General features: G+C 48.6%; 1 protein-coding gene across 1 annotated transcript in view; it reads left to right on the top strand.

The window, feature by feature from the left end:
- Nucleotides 1-25,013, top strand: part of ETF1 (eukaryotic translation termination factor 1) — a 255,204-nt gene that overhangs the window by 216,515 nt on the left and 13,676 nt on the right. The window contains exon 10 of the mRNA XM_069199325.1: nucleotides 23,018-23,165. Within this exon, the coding sequence (XP_069055426.1) occupies nucleotides 23,018-23,165 (148 nt within the window). The remainder of the gene's footprint in view (nucleotides 1-23,017; nucleotides 23,166-25,013) is intronic.

The raw sequence follows: 25,013 nt of genomic DNA, 5'->3' as shown, positions 1-25,013 counted from the left end.
AGTAGCCACTCCAAGTCCACAAAGAATTCAAAATTTCAACACCATCATACAACGCATGTATCCAACACAAAAGATACAGGCAAAGATGGTATTACAACTCCTAGGCATGATGTCATCATGCATAGCCATTGTCCCAAACGCAAGACTGCACATGAGGCCCTTACAACAATGCCTAGCATCACAGTGGTCTCAAGCACAGGGTCACCTTCTAGATCTGGTGTTAATAGACCGCCAAACTTACCTCTCGCTTCTGTGGTGGAACAACATAAATTTAAACAAGGGGCGGCCTTTCCAAGACCCAGTGCCACAATACGTAATAACAACAGATGCTTCCATGACAGGGTGGGGAGCACACCTCAATCAACACAGCATACAAGGACAATGGAACGTACATCAAACAAAACTGCATATCAATCACCTAGAACTTCTAGCAGTTTTTCAAGCACTAAAAGCTTTCCAACCAATAATAGTTCACAAATACATTCTCGTCAAAACAGACAACATGACAACAATGTATTATCTAAACAAGCAGGGAGGGACGCACTCCACGCAGTTAAGCCTGCTAGCACAAAAAATTTGGCATTGGGCAATTCACAACCAAATTCGCCTAATTGCACAGTTTATACCAGGGATACAAAATCAACTCGCAGACAATCTCTCTCGAGATCACCAACAGGTCCACGAATGGGAAATTCACCCCCAAATACTGAACACTTATTTCAAACTCTGGGGAACACCTCAGATAGACTTGTTTGCGACAAGGGAGAACGCAAAATGCCAAAACTTCGCATCCAGATACCCACACAAACAATCCCAAGGCAATGCCCTATGGATGAACTGGTCAGGGATATTTGCTTACGCTTTTCCTCCTCTCCCTCTCCTTCCTTACCTGGTAAACAAACTCAGTCAAAGCAAACTCAAACTCATATTGATAGCACCAACTTGGGCAAGGCAACCCTGGTACACAACGCTGCTAGACCTATCAGTGGTACCCTGCATCAAATTGCCCAACAGGCCACATCTGTTGACACAGCACAACCAAAAGATCAGACACCCAGATCCAGCATCGCTGAATCTAGCAATCTGGCTCCTGAAATCCTAGAATTCGGGCACTTACAACTTACCCAAGAATGTATGGAAGTCATAAAACAAGCAAGAAGGCCATCCACCAGGCACTGCTATGCAAGTAAATGGAAGAGGTTTGTTTGCTACTGCCATATTAATCAAATACAACCATTACACACAACTCCAGAACATGTAGTGGGTTACTTGCTTCACTTACAAAAATCTAACCTAGCTTTCTCTTCCATTAAGATTCACCTTGCAGCAATATCTGCATACCTGCAGACTACCTATTCAACTTCCCTATATAAAATACCAGTCATTAAAGCATTCATGGAGGGCCTTAGGAGAATTATACCACCAAGAACACTACCTGTTCCTTCATGGAACCTAAATGTTGTCCTAACTAGACTTATGGGTCCACCTTTTGAACCCATGCACTCCTGCGACATACAGTTCCTAACCTGGAAGGTGGCATTTCTCATCGCCATTACTTCCCTGAGAAGAGTAAGCGAGATTCAGGCGTTTACTATACAGGAACCTTTTATACAACTACACAAAAATAAAGTCGTCCTAAGGACCAATCCTAAATTTTTGCCAAAGGTTATTTCACCGTTCCATCTAAATCAAACAGTGGAACTTCCAGTGTTCTTTCCACAGCCAGATACCGTAGCTGAAAGGGCACTACATACATTAGATGTCAAAAGAGCATTAATGTATTACATTGACAGAACAAAGAACATCAGAAAGACTAAACAACTCTTTATTGCATTTCAAAAACCTCATGCAGGAAACCCAATTTCAAAACAAGGTATAGCCAGATGGATAGTTAAATGCATCCAAATCTGCTACCTTAAAGCTAAACGACAGCTGCCCATTACACCAAGGGCACACTCAACCAGAAAGAAAGGTGCTACCATGGCCTTTCTAGGAAACATCCCAATGCAAGAAATATGTAAGGCAGCCACATGGTCTACGCCTCACACATTCACCAAGCACTACTGTGTAGACGTGTTATCCGCACAACAAGCCACAGTAGGTCAAGCTGTATTAAGGACATTATTTCAGACTACTTCCACTCCTACAGGCTGATCCACCGCTTTTGGGGAAATAACTGCTTACTAGTCTATTGCAGAACATGCGTATCTACAGCGACAGATGCCATCGAACTGAAAATGTCACTTACCCAGTGTACATCTGTTCGTGGCATCAGTCGCAGTAGATTCGCATGTGCCCACCCGCCTCCCCGGGAGCCTGTAGCAGTTTGGAAGTTACCTTCAATTATTTATATATGTATCATCTCAACCTTAAATAGGTGCATACTTAGTCACTCCATTGCATGGGCACTATTACTACAATTCAACTCCTACCTCACCCTCTGCGGGGAAAAACAATCGAAGATGGAGTCGACGCCCATGCGCAATGGAGACAAAGGGAGGAGTCACTCGGTCCCGTGACTCGAAAGACTTCTTCGAAGAAAAACAACTTGTAACACTCCGGCCCAACACCAGATGGCGAGCTATTGCAGAACATGCGAATCTACTGCGACTGATGCCACGAACAGATGTACACTGGGTAAGTGACATTTTCATTACCATTCAAGAACCATTTATTCAAATACACAAAAATAGAGGTTCGATGGCATCTGTCGCTGTAGATACACATGTTGTGCATAGCCCGCCATCTGGTGTTGGGTCGGAGTGTTACAAGTTGTTTTTCTTCGAAGAAGTCTTTCGAGTCACGGGACCGAGGGACTCCTCCTCTTTGTCTCCATTGCGCATGGGCGTCGACTCCATCTTCGATTGTTTTCTTTCCGCCATCGGGTTCGGACGTGTTCCTTTCGCTCCGGGTTTCGGAACGGAAAGTTAGCTAAATATCGGAAAAATTACGTCGGTATTGTTGCGTTCGGGATCGGCTTAGTTAGAATCGACACCGAATCGAAGAGTGAAGAGCTCCGGTACCCTTCGGGGTAGTTTTCGATTCCCCCCTTCGGTGCCTGGTCGGCCCGACCGCGTGTAAAACAACGCTGATGGAACGGACCCCGTTTCGTTTCTGTCCTAAATGCCACAACAAATACCCGTATACAGACCAACATTTGGTCTGTAACCTGTGCCTGTCGCCTGAGCACAGTGAAGAGACTTGCGAGGCCTGTCGTGCGTTCCGGTCCCGAAAAACACTCCGTGACCGTCGAGCCAGAAGACTGCAGATGGCGTCCACGCCGACAGCTCACCGAGAGTTCGAGGAACAAGAGGAAGAAGAGACCTTCTTGTAGGAAGTTGGCTCTGTATGTGCTATTTCAAAGTAAGGAATAGCATGCACAGAGTCCAAGGGTTCCCCTTAGAGGTAAAATAGTGGTAAAAATAGATAATACTAATGCTCCATTTTGTGGTAGTGTGGTCGAGCAGTAGGCTTATCCAAGGACTAGTGTTAAGCATTTGTTGTACATACACATAGACAATAAATGAGGTACACACACTCAGAGACAAATGCAGCCAATAGGTTTTGTATAGAAAAATATCTTTTCTTAGTTTATTTTAAGAACCACAGGTTCAAATTTAACATGTAATATCTTGTTTGAAAGGTATTGCAGATAAGTACATTAGGAATTTTGAATCATTTCAATTGCATGTATACTTCAAGTTATTCACAAATAGCTATTTAAAAAGTGGACACAGTGCAATTTTCACAGTTCCTGGGGGAGGTAAGTTTTTGTTAGTTTTACCAGGTAAGTAAGACACTTACAGGGTTCAGTTCTTGGTCCAAGGTAGCCCACCGTTGGGGGTTCAGAGCAACCCCAAAGTTACCACACCAGCAGCTCAGGGCCGGTCAGGTGCAGAGTTCAAAGTGGTGCTCAAAACGCATAGGCTTCAATGGAGAGAAGGGGGTGCCCCGGTTCCAGTCTGCCAGCAGGTAAGTACCCGCGTCTTCGGAGGGCAGACCAGGGGGGTTTTGTGGGGCACCGGGGGGGACACAAGCCCACACAGAAATTTCACCCTCAGCGGCGCGGGGGTGGCCGGGTGCAGTGTTAGAACAAGCGTCTGGTTCGCAATGGAAGTCAATGAGAGATCAAGGGATCTCTTCAGCGCTGCAGGCAGGCAAGGGGGGGCTTCCTCGGGGAAACCTCCACTTGGGCAAGGGAGAGGGACTCCTGGGGGTCACTTCTGCAGTGAAAGTCCGGTCCTTCAGGTCCTGGGGGCTGCGGGTGCAGGGTCTTTTCCAGGCGTCGGGACTTAGGTTTCAGAGAGTCGCGGTCAGGGGAAGCCTCGGGATTCCCTCTGCAGGCGGCGCTGTGGGGGCTCAGGGGGGACAGGTTTTGGTATTCACAGTCGTAGAGTAGTCCGGGGGTCCTCCCTGAGGGGTTGGTTCTCCACCAGCCGAGTCGGGGTCGCCGGGTGCAGTGTTGCAAGTCTCACGCTTCTTGCGGGGAGATTGCAGGGTTCTTTAAAGCTGCTCCTTTGGATAAAGTTGCAGTCTTTTTGGAGCAGGTCCGCTGTCCTCGGGAGTTTCTTGTCGTCGTCGAAGCAGGGCAGTCCTCAGAGGATTCAGAGGTCGCTGGTCCCTTTGGAAGGCGTTGCTGGAGCAGAGTTCTTTGGAAGGCAGGAGACAGGCCGGTGAGTTTCTGGAGCCAAGGCAGTTGTTGTCTTCTGGTCTTCCTCTGCAGGGGTTTTCAGCTAGGCAGTCCTTCTTGTTGTTGCAGGAATCTAATTTCTAGGTTCAGGGAGAGCCCTTAAACACGCCCTTAAATTTAGTATTTAGGTCTGGGGGTTAGTAGCCAATGGCTACTAGCCCTGAGGGTGAGTACACCCTCTTTGTGCCTCCTCCCAAGGGGAGGGGGTCACATCCCTAATCCTATTGGGGGAATCCTCCATCTGCAAGATGGAGGATTTCTAAAAGTTAGTCACCTCAGCTCAGGACACCTTAGGGGCTGTCCTGACTGGCCAGTGACTCCTCCTTGTTGTTCTCATTATTTTCTCCGGCCTTGCCGCCAAAATTGAGGGCCGGGCCGGAGGGGGTGGGCAACTCCACTAGCTGGAGTGTCCTGCGGTGCTGTTACAAAGGGGTGAGCCTTTGAGGCTCACCGCCAGGTGTTACAGCTCCTGCCTGGGGGAGGTGTTAGCATCTCCACCCAGTGCAGGCTTTGTTACTGGCCTCAGAGTGACAAAGGCACTCTCCCCATGGGGCCAGCAACATGTCTCTAGTGTGGCAGGCTGCTGGAACCAGTCAGCCTACACAGATAGTCGGTTAAGTTTCAGGGGGCACCTCTAAGGTGCCCTCTGTGGTGTATTTTACAATAAAGTGTACACTGGCATCAGTGTGCATTTATTGTGCTGAGAAGTTTGATACCAAACTTCCCAGTTTTCAGTGTAGCCATTATGGTGCTGTGGAGTTCGTGTTTGACAGACTCCCAGACCATATACTCTTATGGCTACCCTGCACTTACAATGTCTAAGGTTTTGCTTAGACACTGTAGGGGCACAGTGCTCATGCACTGGTACCCTCACCTATGGTATAGTGCACCCTGCCTTAGGGCTGTAAGGCCTGCTAGAGGGGTGTCTTACCTATACTGCATAGGCAGTGAGAGGCTGGCATGGCACCCTGAGGGGAGTGCCATGTCGACTTACTCATTTTGTTCTCACTAGCACACACAAGCTGGTAAGCAGTGTGTCTGTGCTGAGTGAGGGGTCTCTAGGGTGGCATAATACATGCTGCAGCCCTTAGAGACCTTCCCTGGCATCAGGGCCCTTGGTACCAGGGGTACCAGTTACAAGGGACTTATCTGGATGCCAGGGTGTGCCAATTGTGGAATCAAAAGTACAGGTTAGGGAAAGAACACTGGTGCTGGGGCCTGGTTAGCAGGCCTCAGCACACTTTCAATTCAAAACATAGCATCAGCAAAGGCAAAAAGTCAGGTGGTAACCATGCCAAGGAGGCATTTCCTTACACTTCTCGATCAATGATTCGGACTCCGAAGAATTCGACGACCAAAAAACTGAGTAAGACGTCGAAGCCAGCACACAAGAAGAGTGACCAGGCCCAGGGGACGCCACTGCCACCAGGCCATGGCTCGACCCATAAATTCGGTGACCGACCATCGGCACCGAAAAAGGCCGAAATGGTGCCGAGATTGTCCGACTCCGGTCGAGACACCGGCACGCAGCCTTCTCGGGACCGAGAAAGTGCTGCTGAAAAACATTGACGCCGAGATATCGGAGCCGAAACTGCTCGACGCAGAGACAGCGGCACCGAGGAAGATCGACTCCGAGAGGGTTCGACTCCGAAAAAGAAGGTCACTTCGGAGCCGAAAAAGAGTACAGACAGGGTTTCGGTGCCAAAACAACCCGCAACCGACCCACCTACCGGTTCCTATTCAGAGGAGCAATCACTGTCCTCTCAGATGCGAAAGCATAGATTTGAGGAAGAGTTGCAATCCACCGAAGTGGACCACACTCAGAAACGTATTTTTATACAGGAAGGAACAGGGAAAATAAGCACCCTTCCCCCTATTAGGAGAAAAAGGAGACTGGAGTTTCAATCAGACCAAGCACCACAAACAAAAATGGTGAAAAAGGTAACTCCGCCACCCTCTCCTCCACCTGTAACTAACGTTTCACCGGCACAAACTCCATCACATTCCCCGGCTCACACCACCATGAGCCAAGGTAATCAGGACCAAGACGCTTGGGACTTATACGACGCCCCAGTGTCGGACAACAGTCCAGAGGCGTACCCTACAAAGCCCTCACCACCGGAAGATAGCACAGCATACTCACAAGTGGTGGCTAGAGCAGCAGAGTTCCACAACGTGTCCCTACACTCGGAACCAGTCGAGGATGACTTCTTATTCAACACCCTCTCCTCCACAGCTCCTACCAAAGCCTGCCTATGCTCCCAGGAATGCTTCGGCACGCAAAGGAAATCTTCAAGGAGCCGGTCAAGAGTAGATCAATAACACCAAGAGTGGAAAAGAAATATAAAGCACCTCCCACAGACCCTGTTTTCATCAGCTCACAGCTGCCACCAGATTCCGTCGTAGTAGGAGCAGCTCGCAAGAGAGCCAACTCCCACACATCTGGGGATGCACCGCCCCCAGATAAAGAGAGCCGCAAGTTCGATGCAGCCGGAAAGAGTCGCAGTACAAGCTGCAAACCAGTGGCGCATCGCTAACTCTCAAGCACTACTTGCGCGCTATGACAGAGCCCATTGGGACGAGATGCAACACCTCATTGAGCATCTACCCAAAGAGCTACAAAAAAGGGCGAAACAGGTGGTTGAGGAAGGACAGAACATATCTAATAATCAGATACGCTCCTCTATGGATGTTAACACATCTGTGACTATCAGAAGGCACGCATGGCTACGAACGTCTGGTTTTAAACCAGAGATTCAGCAGGCAGTGCTCAATATGCCTGTAGGAAGTTGGCTCTGTATGTGCTATTTCAAAGTAAGGAATAGCATGCACAGAGTCCAAGGGTTCCCCTTAGAGGTAAAATAGTGGTAAAAATAGATAATACTAATGCTCTATTTTGTGGTAGTGTGGTCGAGCAGTAGGCTTATCCAAGGAGTAGTGTTAAGCATTTGTTGCACATACACATAGACAATAAATGAGGTACACACACTCAGAGACAAATCCAGCCAATAGGTTTTTGTTATAGAAAAATATCTTTTCTTAGTTTATTTTAAGAACCACAGGTTCAAATTCTACATGTAATATCTCATTCGAAGGGTATTGCAGGTAAGTACTTTAGGAACTTCAAATCATCAAAATTGCATGTATACTTTTCAAGTTATTGACAAATAGCTGTTTTGAAAGTGGACACAGTGCAATTTTCACAGTTCCTAGGGGAGGTAAGTATTTGTTAGGTTAACCAGGTAAGTAAGACACTTACAGGGCTTAGTTCTTGGTCCAAGGTAGCCCACCGTTGGGGGTTCAGAGCAACCCCAAAGTCACCACACCAGCAGCTCAGGGCCGGTCAGGTGCAGAGTTCAAAGTGGTGCCCAAAACACATAGGCTAGAATGGAGAGAAGGGGGTGCCCCGGTTCCGGTCTGCTTGCAGGTAAGTACCCGCGTCTTCGGAGGGCAGACCAGGGGGGTTTTGTAGGGCACCGGGGGGGACACAAGTCCACACAGAAATTTCACCCTCAGCAGCGCGGGGGCGGCCGGGTGCAGTGCAGAAACAAGCGTCGGGTTTTCAATGTTAGTCTATGAGAGATCTCGGGATCTCTTCAGCGCTGCAGGCAGGCAAGGGGGGGATTCCTCGGGGAAACCTCCACTTGGGCAAGGGAGAGGGACTCCTGGGGGCCACTTCTCCAGTGAAAGTCCGGTCCTTCAGGTCCTGGGGGCTGCGGGTGCAGGGTCTCTCCCAGGCGTCGGGACTTTAGGTTCAAAGAGTCGCGGTCAGGGGAAGCCTCGGGATTCCCTCTGCAGGCGGCGCTGTGGGGGCTCAGGGGGGACAGGTTTTGGTACTCACAGTATCAGAGTAGTCCTGGGGTCCCTCCTGAGGTGTTGGATCGCCACCAGCCGAGTCGGGGTCGCCGGGTGCAGTGTTGCAAGTCTCACGCTTCTTGCGGGGAACTTGCAGGGTTCTTTAAAGCTGCTGGAAACAAAGTTGCAGCTTTTCTTGGAGCAGGTCCGCTGTCCTCGGGAGTTTCTTGTCTTTTCGAAGCAGGGGCAGTCCTCCGAGGATGTCGAGGTCGCTGGTCCCTTCGGAAGGCGTCGCTGGAGCAGGATCTTTGGAAGGCAGGAGACAGGCCGGTGAGTTTCTGGAGCCAAGGCAGTTGTCGTCTTCTGGTCTTCCGCTGCAGGGGTTTTCAGCTGGGCAGTCCTCCTTCTTGTAGTTGCAGGAATCTAATTTTCTAGGGTTCAGGGTAGCCCTTAAATACTAAATTTAAGGGCGTGTTTAGGTCTGGGGGGTTAGTAGCCAATGGCTACTAGCCCTGAGGGTGGGTACACCCTCTTTGTGCCTCCTCCCAAGGGGAGGGGGTCACAATCCTAACCCTATTGGGGGAATCCTCCATCTGCAAGATGGAGGATTTCTAAAAGTTAGTCACCTCAGCTCAGGACACCTTAGGGGCTGTCCTGACTGGCCAGTGACTCCTCCTTGTTATTCTCATTATTTTCTCCGGCCTTGCCGCCAAAAGTGGGGCCTGGACGGAGGGGGCGGGCAACTCCACTAGCTGGAGTGTCCTGCTGGGTTGGCACAAAGGAGGGGAGCCTTTGAGGCTCACCGCCAGGTGTGACAATTCCTGCCTGGGAGAGGTGTTAGCATCTCCACCCAGTGCAGGCTTTGTTACTGGCCTCAGAGTGACAAAGGCACTCTCCCCATGGGGCCAGCAACATGTCTCGGTTTGTGGCAGGCTGCTAACACTAGTCAGCCTACACAGATAGTCGGTTAAGTTTCAGGGGGCACCTCTAAGGTGCCCTCTGTGGTGGATTTTACAATAAAATGTACACTGGCATCAGTGTGCATTTATTGTGCTGAGAAGTTTGATACCAAACTTCCCAGTTTTCAGTGTAGCCATTATGGTGCTGTGGAGTTCGTGTTTGACAGACTCCCAGACCATATACTCTTATGGCTACCCTGCACTTACAATGTCTAAGGTTTTATTTAGACACTGTAGGGGTACCATGCTCATGCACTGGTACCCTCACCTATGGTATAGTGCACCCTGCCTTAGGGCTGTAAGGCCTGCTAGAGGGGTGTCTTACCTATACGGCATAGGCAGTGAGAGGCTGGCATGGCACCCTGAGGGGAGTGCCATGTCGACTTACTCGTTTTGTCCTCACTAGCACACACAAGCTGGCAAGCAGTGTGTCTGTGCTGAGTGAGAGGTCTCCAGGGTGGCATAAGACATGCTGCAGCCCTTAGAGACCTTCCTTGGCATCAGGGCCCTTGGTACTAGAAGTACCAGTTACAAGGGACTTATCTGGATGCCAGGGTCTGCCAATTGTGGATACAAAAGTACAGGTTAGGGAAAGAACACTGGTGCTGGGGCCTGGTTAGCAGGCCTCAGCACACTTTCAATTGTAAACATAGCATCAGCAAAGGCAAAAAGTCAGGGGGCAACCATGCCAAGGAGGCATTTCCTTACACAACCCCCCCCCAAACGAAAGAGGATGAGACTAACCTTTCCCAAGAGAGTCTTCATTTTCTAAGTGGAAGAACCTGGAAAGGCCATCTGCATTGGCATGGGCAGTCCCAGGTCTGTGTTCCACTATAAAGTCCATTCCCTGTAGGGAGATGGACCACCTCAACAGTTTAGGATTTTCACCTTTCATTTGCATCAGCCATTTGAGAGGTCTGTGGTCAGTTTGAACTAGGAAGTGAGTCCCAAAGAGGTATGGTCTCAGCTTCTTCAGGGACCAAACCACAGCAAAGGCCTCCCTCTCAATGGCACTCCAACGCTGCTCCCTGGGGAGTAACCTCCTGCTAATGAAAGCAACAGGCTGGTCAAGGCCATCATCATTTGTTTGGGACAAAACTGCCCCTATCCCATGTTCAGAGGCATCAGTCTGCACAATGAACTGCTTAGAATAATCTGGAGCTTTTAGAACTGGTGCTGAGCACATTGCCTGTTTCAGGGTGTCAAAGGCCTGTTGGCATTCCACAGTCCAGTTTACTTTCTTGGGCATTTTCTTGGAGGTGAGTTCAGTGAGGGCTGTCACAATGGATCCATATCCCTTCACAAACCTCCTGTAATACCCAGTCAAGCCAAGGAATGCCCTGACTTGAGTCTGGGTTTTTGGAGCTACCCAGTCCAGAATAGTCTGGATCTTGGGTTGGAGTGGCTGAACTTGGCCTCCACCTACAAGGTGTCCCAAGTAAACCACAGTTCCCTGCCCTATCTGGCATTTGGATGCCTTGATAGAGAGGCCTGCAGATTGCAGAGCCTTCAAAACCTTCCTCAGGTGGACCAGGTGATCCTGCCCGGTGGAGCTAAAGACAGCAATATCATCAAGATAAGCTGTGCTAAAGGACTCCAAGCCAGCAAGGACTTGATTCACCAACCTTTGGAAGGTGGCAGGGGCATTCTTTAAACCAAAGGGCATAACAGTAAACTGATAATGCCCATCAGGTGTGGAGAATGCTGTCTTTTCTTTTGCTCCAGGTGCCATTTTTATTTGCCAGTACCCTGCTGTCAAGTCAAAGGTACTTAGAAATTTGGCAGCACCTAATTTATCAATGAGCTCATCAGCTCTTGGAATTGGATGGGCATCTGTCTTGGTGACAGAATTGAGCCCTCTGTAGTCCACACAAAACCTCATCTCTTTCTTTCCATCTTTGGTGTGAGGTTTGGGGACTAAGACCACTGGGCTAGCCCAGGGGCTGTCAGAGCGCTCAATTACTCCCAATTCCAGCATCTTGTGGACTTCCACCTTGATGCTTTCCTTAACATGGTCAGACTGTCTAAAGATTTTGTTCTTGACAGGCATGCTGTCTCCTGTGTCCACATCATGGGTACACAGGTGTGTCTGACCAGGGGTTAAGGAGAAGAGTTCAGGAAACTGTTGTAGGACTCTCCTTCAATCAGCTTGCTGTTGGCCAGAGAGGGTGTCTGAGTAGATCACTCCATCTACTGTACCATCTTTTGGGTCTGATGACAGAAGATCAGGGAGAGGTTCACTCTCTGCCTCCTGATCCTCATCTGTTACCATCAACAGATTGACATCAGCCCTGTCGTGGAAGAGCTTAAGGCGGTTTACATGGATCACCCTCTTGGGGCTCCTGCTTGTGCCCAGGTCCACCAAGTAGGTGACCTGACTCTTCCTCTCTAGTACTGGGTAAGGGCCACTCCATTTGTCCTGGAGTGCCCTGGGAGCCACAGGCTCCAGAACCCAGACTTTCTGCCCTGGTTGGAACTCAACCAGTGCAGCCTTTTGGTCATACCAAAACTTCTGGAGCTGTTGGCTGGCCTCAAGGTTTTTGGTTGCCTTTTCCATGTACTCTGCCATTCTAGAGCGAAGGCCAAGTACATAGTCCACTATGTCCTGTTTAGGCTCATGGAGAGGTCTCTCCCAGCCTTCTTTAACAAGGGCAAGTGGTCCCCTTACAGGATGACCAAACAGAAGTTCAAAGGGTGAGAATCCTACTCCCTTCTGTGGCACCTCTCTGTAAGCGAAAAGCAGACATGGCAAGAGGACATCCCATCTCCTTTTGAGCTTTTCTGGGAGCCCCATGATCATGCCTTTTAATGTCTTGTTGAATCTCTCAACCAAGCCATTAGTTTGTGGATGGTACGGTGTAGTGAATTTATAAGTCACTCCACACTCATTCCACATGTGCTTTAGGTATGCTGACATGAAGTTGGTACCTCTGTCAGACACCACCTCCTTAGGGAAACCCACTCTGGTAAAGATACCAATGAGGGCCTTGGCTACTGCAGGGGCAGTAGTCGACCTAAGGGGAATAGCTTCAGGATACCTGGTAGCATGATCCACTACTACCAGGATATACATATTTCCTGAGGCTGTGGGAGGTTCCAGTGGACCAACTATGTCCACACCCACTCTTTCAAAGGGAACCCCCACCACTGGAAGTGGAATGAGGGGGGCCTTTGGATGCCCACCTGTCTTACCACTGGCTTGACAGGTGGGGCAGGAGAGGCAAAACTCCTTAACCATGTTGGACATATTGGGCCAGTAGAAGTGGTTGACTAACCTCTCCCACGACTTGGTTTGTCCCAAATGTCCAGCAAGGGGAATGTCATGGGCCAATGTTAGGATGAACTCTCTGAACAGCTGAGGCACTACCACTCTCCTAGTGGCACCAGGTTTGGGGTCTCTGGCCTCAGTGTACAGGAGTCCATCCTCCCAATAGACCCTATGCGTTCCATTTTTCTTGCCTTTGGACTCTTCAGCAGCTTGCTGCCTAAGGCCTTCAAGAGAGGGACAGGTTTCTTGTCCCTTACACAGCTCCTCCCTTGAGGGTCCCCCTGGGCCCAAGAGCTCAACCTGATAAGGTTCAAGCTCCAAAGGCTCAGTTCCCTCAGAGGGCAGAACTTCTTCCTGAGAAGAGAGGTTCCCTTTCTTTTGCTGTGTTGCAGTTGGTTTCCCAACTGACTTTCCTGTTCTCTTGGTAGGCTGGGCCATTCTTCCAGACTCCAGCTCTACTTGTTCACCCCGTGCCTTGCACTGTGCTCTTGTTTTCACACACACCAGTTCAGGGATACCCAGCATTGCTGCATGGGTTTTTAGCTCTACCTCAGCCCATGCTGAGGACTCCAGGTCATTTCCAAGCAGACAGTCCACTGGGATATTTGAGGAGACCACCACCTGTTTCAGGCCATTGACCCCTCCCCATTCTAAAGTAACCATTGCCATGGGATGTACTTTTCTCTGATTGTCAGCGTTGGTGACTGTGTAAGTTTTTCCAGTCAGGTATTGGCCAGGGGAAACCAGTTTCTCTGTCACCATGGTGACACTGGCACCTGTATCCCTCAGGCCCTCTATTCTAGTCCCATTAATTAAGAGTTGCTGTCTGTATTTTTGCATGTTAGGCGGCCAGACAGCTAGTGTGGCTAAATCCACCCCACCCTCAGAAACTAGAGTAGCTTCAGTGTGGACCCTGATTTGCTCTGGGCACACTGTTGATCCCACTTGGAGACTAGCCATACCAGTGTTACCTGGATGGGAGTTTGGAGTGGAACCTTTCTTGGGACAGGCCTTGTCTCCAGTTTGGTGTCCATGCTGTTTACAGCTATGACACCAGGCCTTTTTGGGATCAAAGTTTTTACCCTTGTACCCATTGTTTTGTGAAGAGGCTCTGGGCCCACCCTCCTGTGCAGGTTTTTGGGGGCCTGTAGAAGACTCTTGACTATTTTTAGTTTTGGTTGTCTCATCACCCTTCCCCTGGGGAGTCTTTGTGACCCCTTTCTTTTGGTCACCCCCTGTTGAAGTCTTGGACACCCTTGTCTTGACCCAATGGTCCGCCTTCTTTCCCAATTCTTGGGGAGAAATTGGTCCTAGGTCTACCAGATGCTGATGCAGTTTATCATTGAAACAATTACTTAACAGGTGTTCTTTCACAAATAAATTGTACAGCCCATCATAATTACTTACACCACTGCCTTGAATCCAACCATCTAGTGTTTTCACTGAGTAGTCTACAAAGTCAACCCAGGTCTGGCTCGAGGATTTTTGAGCCCCCCTGAATCTAATCCTATACTCCTCAGTGGAGAATCCAAAGCCCTCAATCAGGGTACCCTTCATGAGGTCATAAGATTCTGCATCTTGTCCAGAGAGTGTGAGGAGTCTATCCCTACACTTTCCTGTGAACATTTCCCAAAGGAGAGCACCCCAGTGAGATCTGTTCACTTTTCTGGTTACACAAGCCCTCTCAAAAGCTGTGAACCATTTGGTGATGTCATCACCATCTTCATATTTAGTTACAATCCCTTTAGGGATTTTCAACATGTCAGGAGAATCTCTGACCCTATTTATGTTGCTGCCACCATTGATGGGTCCTAGGCCCATCTCTTGTCTTTCCCTCTCTATGGCTAGGATCTGTCTTTCCAAAGCCAATCTTTTGGCCATCCTGGCTAACTGGATGTCCTCTTCACTGGGGCTATCCTCAGTGATTTCAGAGGTGTTGGTCTCTCCTGTGAGGGAACCAGCATCTCTGACTATTATTTTTGGAGTCAGGGTTTGAGGGACCCTGTTCTCCCTAGATAGGACTGGTAGGGGGGAATTGTCCTCCAAGTCACTATCCTCTTCCTCTGAGTTGCCACCCTCAGAGGGGTTGGCCTTTTCAAACTCTGCCAAAAGCTCCTGGAGCTGTATTTTGGTAGGTTTGGGGCCCATTGTTATTTTCTTTATTTTACAGAGTGACCTTAGCTCCCTCATCTTAAGATGGAGGTAAGGTGTGGTGTCGAGTTCCACCACAGTCAATTCTGTGCTAGACATTTTGCTTCTAAAAGTTGGAATACTTTTTAAGAATCTACAACTGGTTCTAGAATCTAATTCAAACTTTTACAAACTTTTAAACTCTAAAAGAAATGCTAAACAGGATCTAACACAAGGCCCTAGCAGGTCTTTTAAGAATTTAGAAAACTTTTCAAATTGCAAAAATCAATTTCTAATGACAATTTTGGAATTTGTCGTGTGATCAGGTATTGGCTGAGTAGTCCAGCAAATGCAAAGTCTTGTACCCCACCGCTGATCCACCAATGTAGGAAGTTGGCTCTGTATGTGCTATTTCAAAGTAAGGAATAGCATGCACAGAGTCCAAGGGTTCCCCTTAGAGGTAAAATAGTGGTAAAAATAGATAATATTAATGCTCTATTTTGTGGTAGTGTGGTCGAGCAGTAGGCTTATCCAAGGAGTAGTGTTAAGCATTTGTTGCACATACACATAGACAATAAATGAGGTACACACACTCAGAGACAAATCCAGCCAATAGGTTTTTGTTATAGAAAAATATCTTTTCTTAGTTTATTTTAAGAACCACAGGTTCAAATTCTACATGTAATATCTCATTCGAAGGGTATTGCAGGTAAGTACTTTAGGAACTTCAAATCATCAAAATTGCATGTATACTTTTCAAGTTATTGACAAATAGCTGTTTTGAAAGTGGACACTTAGTGCAATTTTCACAGTTCCTAGGGGAGGTAAGTATTTGTTAGGTTAACCAGGTAAGTAAGACACTTACAGGGCTTAGTTCTTGGTCCAAGGTAGCCCACCGTTGGGGGTTCAGAGCAACCCCAAAGTCACCACACCAGCAGCTCAGGGCCGGTCAGGTGCAGAGTTCAAAGTGGTGCCCAAAACACATAGGCTAGAATGGAGAGAAGGGGGTGCCCCGGTTCCGGTCTGCTTGCAGGTAAGTACCCGCGTCTTCGGAGGGCAGACCAGGGGGGTTTTGTAGGGCACCGGGGGGGACACAAGTCCACACAGAAATTTCACCCTCAGCAGCGCGGGGGCAGCCGGGTGCAGTGCAGAAACAAGCGTCGGGTTTTCAATGTTAGTCTATGAGAGATCTCGGGATCTCTTCAGCGCTGCAGGCAGGCAAGGGGGGGATTCCTCGGGGAAACCTCCACTTGGGCAAGGGAGAGGGACTCCTGGGGGCCACTTCTCCAGTGAAAGTCCGGTCCTTCAGGTCCTGGGGGCTGCGGGTGCAGGGTCTCTCCCAGGCGTCGGGACTTTAGGTTCAAAGAGTCGCGGTCAGGGGAAGCCTCGGGATTCCCTCTGCAGGCGGCGCTGTGGGGGCTCAGGGGGGACAGGTTTTGGTACTCACAGTATCAGAGTAGTCCTGGGGTCCCTCCTGAGGTGTTGGATCGCCACCAGCCGAGTCGGGGTCGCCGGGTGCAGTGTTGCAAGTCTCACGCTTCTTGCGGGGAACTTGCAGGGTTCTTTAAAGCTGCTGGAAACAAAGTTGCAGCTTTTCTTGGAGCAGGTCCGCTGTCCTCGGGAGTTTCTTGTCTTTTCGAAGCAGGGGCAGTCCTCCGAGGATGTCGAGGTCGCTGGTCCCTTCGGAAGGCGTCGCTGGAGCAGGATCTTTGGAAGGCAGGAGACAGGCCGGTGAGTTTCTGGAGCCAAGGCAGTTGTCGTCTTCTGGTCTTCCGCTGCAGGGGTTTTCAGCTGGGCAGTCCTTCTTCTTGTAGTTGCAGGAATCTAATTTTCTAGGGTTCAGGGTAGCCCTTAAATACTAAATTTAAGGGCGTGTTTAGGTCTGGGGGGTTAGTAGCCAATGGCTACTAGCCCTGAGGGTGGGTACACCCTCTTTGTGCCTCCTCCCAAGGGGAGGGGGTCACAATCCTAACCCTATTGGGGGAATCCTCCATCTGCAAGATGGAGGATTTCTAAAAGTTAGTCACCTCAGCTCAGGACACCTTAGGGGCTGTCCTGACTGGCCAGTGACTCCTCCTTGTTATTCTCATTATTTTCTCCGGCCTTGCCGCCAAAAGTGGGGCCTGGACGGAGGGGGCGGGCAACTCCACTAGCTGGAGTGTCCTGCTGGGTTGGCACAAAGGAGGGGAGCCTTTGAGGCTCACCGCCAGGTGTGACAATTCCTGCCTGGGAGAGGTGTTAGCATCTCCACCCAGTGCAGGCTTTGTTACTGGCCTCAGAGTGACAAAGGCACTCTCCCCATGGGGCCAGCAACATGTCTCGGTTTGTGGCAGGCTGCTAACACTAGTCAGCCTACACAGATAGTCGGTTAAGTTTCAGGGGGCACCTCTAAGGTGCCCTCTGTGGTGGATTTTACAATAAAATGTACACTGGCATCAGTGTGCATTTATTGTGCTGAGAAGTTTGATACCAAACTTCCCAGTTTTCAGTGTAGCCATTATGGTGCTGTGGAGTTCGTGTTTGACAGACTCCCAGACCATATACTCTTATGGCTACCCTGCACTTACAATGTCTAAGGTTTTATTTAGACACTGTAGGGGTACCATGCTCATGCACTGGTACCCTCACCTATGGTATAGTGCACCCTGCCTTAGGGCTGTAAGGCCTGCTAGAGGGGTGTCTTACCTATACGGCATAGGCAGTGAGAGGCTGGCATGGCACCCTGAGGGGAGTGCCATGTCGACTTACTCGTTTTGTCCTCACTAGCACACACAAGCTGGCAAGCAGTGTGTCTGTGCTGAGTGAGAGGTCTCCAGGGTGGCATAAGACATGCTGCAGCCCTTAGAGACCTTCCTTGGCATCAGGGCCCTTGGTACTAGAAGTACCAGTTACAAGGGACTTATCTGGATGCCAGGGTCTGCCAATTGTGGATACAAAAGTACAGGTTAGGGAAAGAACACTGGTGCTGGGGCCTGGTTAGCAGGCCTCAGCACACTTTCAATTGTAAACATCGCATCAGCAAAGGCAAAAAGTCAGGGGGCAACCATGCCAAGGAGGCATTTCCTTACAATGCCATTCAATGAGAAACAACTGTTCGGACCAGAAGTGGACACGGCGATTGAAAAACTCAAAAAGGACACTGACACTGCTAAAGCCATGGGCGCGCACTACTCCCCGCAGAGCAGAGGCACTTACAGCACCTTCCGCAAAACATCCTTTAGAGGGGGGTTTCGGGGTCAAGCCACACAAGCCAGCACCTCACAGGCCACACCGTCCAGCTACCAGAGACAGTACCAAAGGCTAGGCTTTCGGGGCCAATACAGAGGACAATTCCCTAGGAATAGGGGAAAATTTCAAAGCCCCAAAACCCCTACAACCAAACAGTGACTCACATGTCACTCATCCCCTCCACACAACACCAGTGGGGGGAAGAATAGGTCAGTATTACCAAGCATGGGAGGAAATAACTACAGACACTTGGGTCTTGGCAATTATCCAACATGGTTATTGCATAGAATTTCTGCAAATCCCTCCAAACATACCACCAAAAGCACAGAATTTATCAAAACAACATTCAGACCTTCTGGAAATAGAAGTTCAAGCATTATTGCAAAAGAACGCAATAGAACTAGTACCAAAGACACAAATAAACACAGGAGTTTATTCCCTGTACTTCGTAATACCAAAAAAGGACAAAACACTGAGACCAATCCTAGACCTCAGAACACTAAACACCTACATCAAATCAGAACACTTTCACATGGTCACGCTACAAGAAGTGTTACCATTGCTAAAGCAACAGGACTACATGACAACCTTAGATCTCAAAGACGCGTATTTCCACATTCCAATACATCCGTCGCACAGGAAATACCTAAGGTTCGTATTCAAAGGAATACATTACCAATTCAAAGTATTGCCCTTCGGTTTAACAACTGCACCAAGAGTCTTCACAAAGTGCCTAGCAGTAGTGGCTGCACACATCAGAAGGCAGCACATACACGTATTCCCGTATCTAGACGACTGGCTAATCAAGACCGACTCACTGACAAGGTGCTCGCACCACACAGATCAGGTCATGCAAACTGTAGGAAGTTGGCTCTGTATGTGCTATTTCAAAGTAAGGAATAGCATGCACAGAGTGCAAGGGTTCCCCTTGGAGGTAAAATAGTGGTAAAAAGAGATAATACTAATGCTCTATTTTGTGGTAGTGTGGTCGAGCAGTAGGCTTATCCAAGGAGTAGTGTTAAGCATTTGTTGTACATACACACAGGCAATAAATGAGGAACACACACTGAGACAAATCCAGCCAATATGTTTTGTTATAGAAAAATATCTTTTCTTAGTTTATTTTAAGAACCACAGGTTCAAATTCTACATGTAATATCTCATTTGAAAGGTATTGCAGGTAAGTACTTCAGGAACTTTAAATCATTACATTAGCATGTATACTTTTTACATAAAACACAATAAGCTGTTTTAAAAGTGGACACTTAGTGCAATTTTCACAGTTCCTGGGGGAGGTAAGTTTTGTTAGTTTTGTCAGGTAAGTAAATCACTTACAAGTCTCGGGTTTGGGTCCAAGGTAGCCCACCGTTGGGGGTTCAGAGCAACCCCAAAGTTACCACACCAGCAGCTCAGGGCCGGTCAGGTGCAGAGGTCAAAGAGGTGCCCAAAACGCATAGGCTTCAATGGAGAGAAGGGGGTGCCCCGGTTCCGGTCTACCAGCAGGTAAGTACCCGCGTCTTCGGAGGGTAGGCCAGGGGGGTTTTGTAGGGCACCGGGGGGGACACAAGTCCACACAAAGTACACCCTCAGCAGCACGGGGGCGGCCGGGTGCAGTGTGCAAACAAGCGTCGGGTTTCCAATGGGAGACCAAGGGGTTTCTTCAGCGGTGCAGGCAGGCAAGGGGGGGGCTCCTCGGGGTAGCCACCACCTGGGCAAGGGAGAGGGCCTCCTGGGGGTCACTCCTGCACTGAAGTTCCGATCCTTCAGGGGCTGGGGGCTGCGGGTGCAGGGTCTTTTCCAGCCGTCGGGATTTTAGAGTCAGGCAGTCGCTGTCAGGGGGAGCCTGGGGATTCCCTCTGCAGGCGTCGCTGTGGGGGCTCAGGGGGGACAACTTTGGTTACTCACAGTCTCGGAGTCGCCGGAGGGTCCTCCCTGAGGTGTTGGTTCTCCACCAGTCGAGTCGGGGTCGCCGGGTGCAGTGTTGCAAGTCTCACGCTTCTTGCGGGGATTGCAGGGGTCTTTAAATCTGCTCCTCTGTAACAAAGTTGCAGTCTTTTTGGAGCAGGTCCGCTGTCCTCAGGAGTTTCTAGTCTTTCTAGAAGCAAGGCAGTCCTCTGAGGATTCAGAGGTCGCTGGTCCTGGGGAAAGCGTCGCTGGAGCAGGGTTCTTTAGAAGGCAGGAGACAGGCCGGTAGGACTGGGGCCAAAGCAGTTGGTGTCTTCTTTTCTTCTTCTGCAGGGGTCTTTCAGCTCAGCAGTCCTCTTCTTCTTGTAGTTTCAGGAATCTAAATTCTTAGGTTCAGGGAAGCCCTTAAATACTAAATTTAAGGGCGTGTTTAGGTCTGGGGGGTTAGTAGCCAATGGCTACTAGCCCTGAGGGTGGGTACACCCTCTTTGTGCCTCCTCCCAAGGGGAGGGGGTCACATTCCTATCCCTATTGGGGGGGATCCTCCATCTGCAAGATGGATGATTCCTAAAAGTCAGTCACTTCAGCTCAGGTTGCCTTAGGGGCTGTCCTGACTGGCCAGTGACGACTCCTTGTTTTTCTCATTATCTCTCCTGGACTTGCCGCCAAAAGTGGGGGCTGTGTCCAGGGGGCGGGCATCTCCACTAGCTGGAGTGCCCTGGGGCATTGTAACACGAAGCTTGAGCCTTTGAAGCTCACTGCTAGGTGTTACAGTTCCTGCAGGGGGGGGGGGGGGTGAAGCACCTCCACCCAGAGCAGGCTTTGTTTCTGTCCTCAGAGAGCACAAAGGCTCTCACCGCATGAGGTCAGAAACTCGTCTCTCAGCAGCAGGCTGGCACAGACCAGTCAGTCCTGCACTGAACAATTGGGTAAAATACAGGGGGTATCTCTAAGATGCCCTCTGTGTGCATTTTTTAATAAATCCAACACTGGCATCAGTGTGGGTTTATTATTCTGAGAAGTTTGATACCAAACTTCCCAGTATTCAGTGTAGCCATTATGGAGCTGTGGAGTTCGTGTTTGACAGACTCCCAGACCATATACTCTTATGGCTACCCTGCACTTACAATGTCTAAGGTTTTGCTTAGACACTGTAGGGGCATAGTGCTCATGCACCTATGCCCTCACCTGTGGTATAGTGCACCCTGCCTTAGGGCTGTAAGGCCTGCTAGAGGGGTGACTTACCTATGCCACAGGCAGTGTGAGCTTGGCATGGCACCCTGAGGGGAGTGCCATGTCGACATAGTCATTTTCTCCTCACTAGCACACACAAGCTGGCAAGCAGTGTGTCTGTGCTGAGTGAGGGGTCCCTAGGGTGGCATAAGACATGCTGCAGCCCTTAGAGACCTTCCCTGGCATCAGGGCCCTTGGTACCAGGGGTACCAGTTACAAGGGACTTACATGGGTGCCAGGGTTGTGCCAATTGTGGAGACAATGGTACATTTTAGGTAAAAGAACACTGGTGCTGGGGCCTGGTTAGCAGGGTCCCAGCACACTTCTCAGTCAAGTCAGCATCAGTATCAGGCAAAAAGTGGGGGGTAACTGCAACAGGGAGCCATTTCTTTAGTCAGTATTGGACAAATTACGTAGAAGACCAATATCTTCAAGGTCTTGGATTGAGAGATCACTTGTGTTATGTGGAGGATGAGATGGGCGGGAAAGAAAAGAAGAAGGAATGGTGGGAAAAAATGATTTAAGTTTAAGGTGGTGTATGAATTTAAAGAAATCAGTTTTGGTTTGAGTAATGTTCCGAAAGTTAGTAGGACAAAAAGACAGACCTTGGTTAAGGATTTGGTGATCTATAGGAGAGAGCTCAAAGTCAGAGAGATTAACAGTCAGTTGTGTATCAGGCTTTAGGGTCTTGTGTTCCTGCTGCGGGCTCGTGTTTGTATGCCTCTTGGTGCTTCGATTATAGTATCTGGTGGTTTTGTTCGTATATCTTTTAAGGTTCCTAAGCGATAGCGCCTTACTTCCTCTGAAAAATTTACTAATGGTCGTGTTGATGAGCATCTTTCAGTGTCGTCGGAGGATTCGAGATCTGAGGATATTAAGGTGTCGGGACAGCTCTGTGTCTCCAGGGAGGGGTTAGAGTCTTTGATATTATCATATTTTTTGTGGAAGGTGTAGACTCTCCCTTGTTGGTTGCTTAGACACTGTAGGGGCATAGTGCTCATGCACCTATGGTATAGTGCACCTTGCCTTAGGGCTGTAAGGCCTGCTAGTCATGACTTACCTATGCCAAAGGCAGTGTGAGGTTGGCATGGCACCCAGAGACACAGTGTGTCTGTGCTGAGTGAGGGGTCCCTAGGGTGGCATAAGACATGCTGCATCCCTTAGAGACCTTCCCTGGCATCAGGGCCCTTGGTACCAGGGGTACCAGTTACAAGGGACTTACCTGAATGCCAGGGTGTGCCAATTGTGGAAACAAAGGTACAGGTTAGGGAAAGAACACTGGTGCTGGGGCCTGTTTTAGCAGGCCTCAGCACACTTTCAAATCATAACTTAGCATCAGCAAATGCAAAAAGTCAGGGGGTAAACGTGCCAAGGAGACATTTCCTTACAGCTTGTCCTGACACAGAGCCTTGTATTACTTAGGCCCTCCATATATTCAAGCAAGATTAGTTTTCCACAAGTGAGGTACGTTCCTTTAGTTGGCTTTGGCTGTGATGCCAAGGATTAACCGCTCAACGAAAGGTGGTCGTTTTTTCCCCTTTCTGGCACCCACTGCCATAAATACCTTTTGAGCGGCACTATGTAATGTCAGAATCAGCATGTATGACAGTTGAAGATTTGGCTTTACTCACTTCCCTATAGTTTTAGTGCCAGAAGCATCTGTTGCGCTTTATAATTTTTTATTGTTCTAACTTTTAGATCTGCTGACTTTCTGTATTTTTGTTCAATAAAATGTAATTTGCAAAAGAATGCTTGATTCCTCAGACACAAAATCTGGATGAATGTCTAAACTCTTAACTTGTTATGCAGACTGGACAAGAACACGAGCTGATTGAAAGCATGCCTCTTTTGGAATGGTTTGCTAACAATTACAAAAAATTTGGAGCAACCCTGGAAATTGTTACAGACAAATCGCAAGAGGGATCCCAGTTTGTGAAAGGTTTTGGAGGAATTGGAGGTAAATGCAGCTAAGGCAGTATATGGGAATGCTAGACTTGGAGCATATTGAATATTTTGTTTTGTGTATCAATGTGGTATCAATGAAGTCTACATAACTAAGAATTGTCTATTGCTAGCCCTTTATTGTGAAGTGGCCTACCTTGCATTTTGCTCTGTAACCATTTGCACATATTGTAATTTATTATTCTGTAAAAAAATCACTTCAGCATTTTAATTCAGTATATATGAAAGTCTTCTGAAACACTAGTATAAGCTATGATGGCCTTCAACCTGACTGAAAGAAAACGATGTAATGCACACACCACACTTTTTGTTGTTGTTGTAATTTAGTCTTTGAATTGTGGCAGAGGATAATTATGATGTGATGGGTCTCTTGTTCAGTCTTAGCTTGACAACTAGGATACATACATACTGCTTATGGTCTTCAAACATTTTAATGCTGCGCCCCACCACCCACACCCCCCCAAATTTGAGAAAGAAAAATCAGTGGGGACCCCTCTGAATTTTTCATAATCATTCTTTTACATTGGTAATGTATAAATGTGACTGGACTTATTTAGACATTGCATTTCGACTCCGATACTGTTTTAAAAAAGCAATCAAATAAATGTTGGCAAACATACTGTTCTGGTAAGACAGGCCTTACTAGTGTGTAAAAGTATCCACAATGTGTTATCAGAAGTCTATGTGGGGGTTCTGAAGTGTTTGGACCCCCTTTCCTTTTGATATATACTCCCAGCTTGGATATAAATGTCAAAACATGTTATTGATGGCCTAGTACAGAGCAGTTTATTGCTGCCCATGTTTTCCAGCTTAAAACCAGGATCACTTGAGGCCGCCATAGGGGGGGCCGGCCACCCAGGTTGAAGACCCCCTGCATCAACCCCTTGGGTGCCAAGGACATAACGGTTACGTCCTCGACTGCACCGCTCAGGTGTCTAAGGCATAACCTTTATGTCCTGGCTAAGGCCCTCAGGGGAAGCCCTAGCTGGCACCCCTCTCCCATGGGCAGGGATGGAAGGGTAATCACAGGGGGGGCAGAAAGCCCACCAGAGACCAGGGAAGATATATTTTTTTTTAAAGAGGGTGGGGGGGTATGGCCATACCCCCACCCCAAATAAACGGGGACAAAGTTGTTCTGATCACCGGTGGGCAGATGGGGCATTTACCCCCAATCCAGTCCAAAAAAACAGTGGGATGGTGGCTACCAACCAGTATGGGTATGGTTATACCCCCACCCCAACGGAAGGGGGTAACAGTCTTTCAGCTCTCCCCCCGCACACTAAAACATCTTATCCCACAGCAAGCAAGAGGATATTTGATTTTTTTGGGTTTTGGTTTTACATTTGGTCTATGAGAGCTTGGCTAACTCTCAAAATCATCCCACTTTGAATGGTGAGGGCTGCACTTTTTGGTCTTAGGGACGCTGCCATGTAGAAAAATCTACGAGACCTAGGCACATCTGAGAACTAAACATCTGGGTGAGTCCAGGGTGGTGTGCTTCACATGCACCCCGCACCATTTTCTTACCCACAGTGCCCTGCAAACCTCCAACTTTGCTTGAAATCACGCATTTTTCCCACACTTTTGTGATGGAACCTTACAGAATCTGCAGGAATCAACAAAATTCGTACCACCCAGCACTGTCGCATCTATACCAATAAAAATTCTGCCCCACTTGTCAGCCTAAAAACATGTTTTTTTTTCCAAACTGCCCTTTTAGACCCGCTTTGGTTCCCCCTCATTTTAGACATGTTTTTGGCTCTTCCCTGTCACAGGCACTTGGCCCACCTACACAAGTGAGGTAACATTTTTACAGAGGGACTGGTGCGAACATTTGGTGGTA

This window comes from Pleurodeles waltl, chromosome 7 (assembly GCF_031143425.1).
Source record: "Pleurodeles waltl isolate 20211129_DDA chromosome 7, aPleWal1.hap1.20221129, whole genome shotgun sequence".
NCBI lineage: Eukaryota > Metazoa > Chordata > Amphibia > Caudata > Salamandridae > Pleurodeles > Pleurodeles waltl.
The sequence above is the reverse complement of the archived record's forward strand: the minus strand, read 5'-3'. Positions and strand labels throughout refer to the sequence as shown.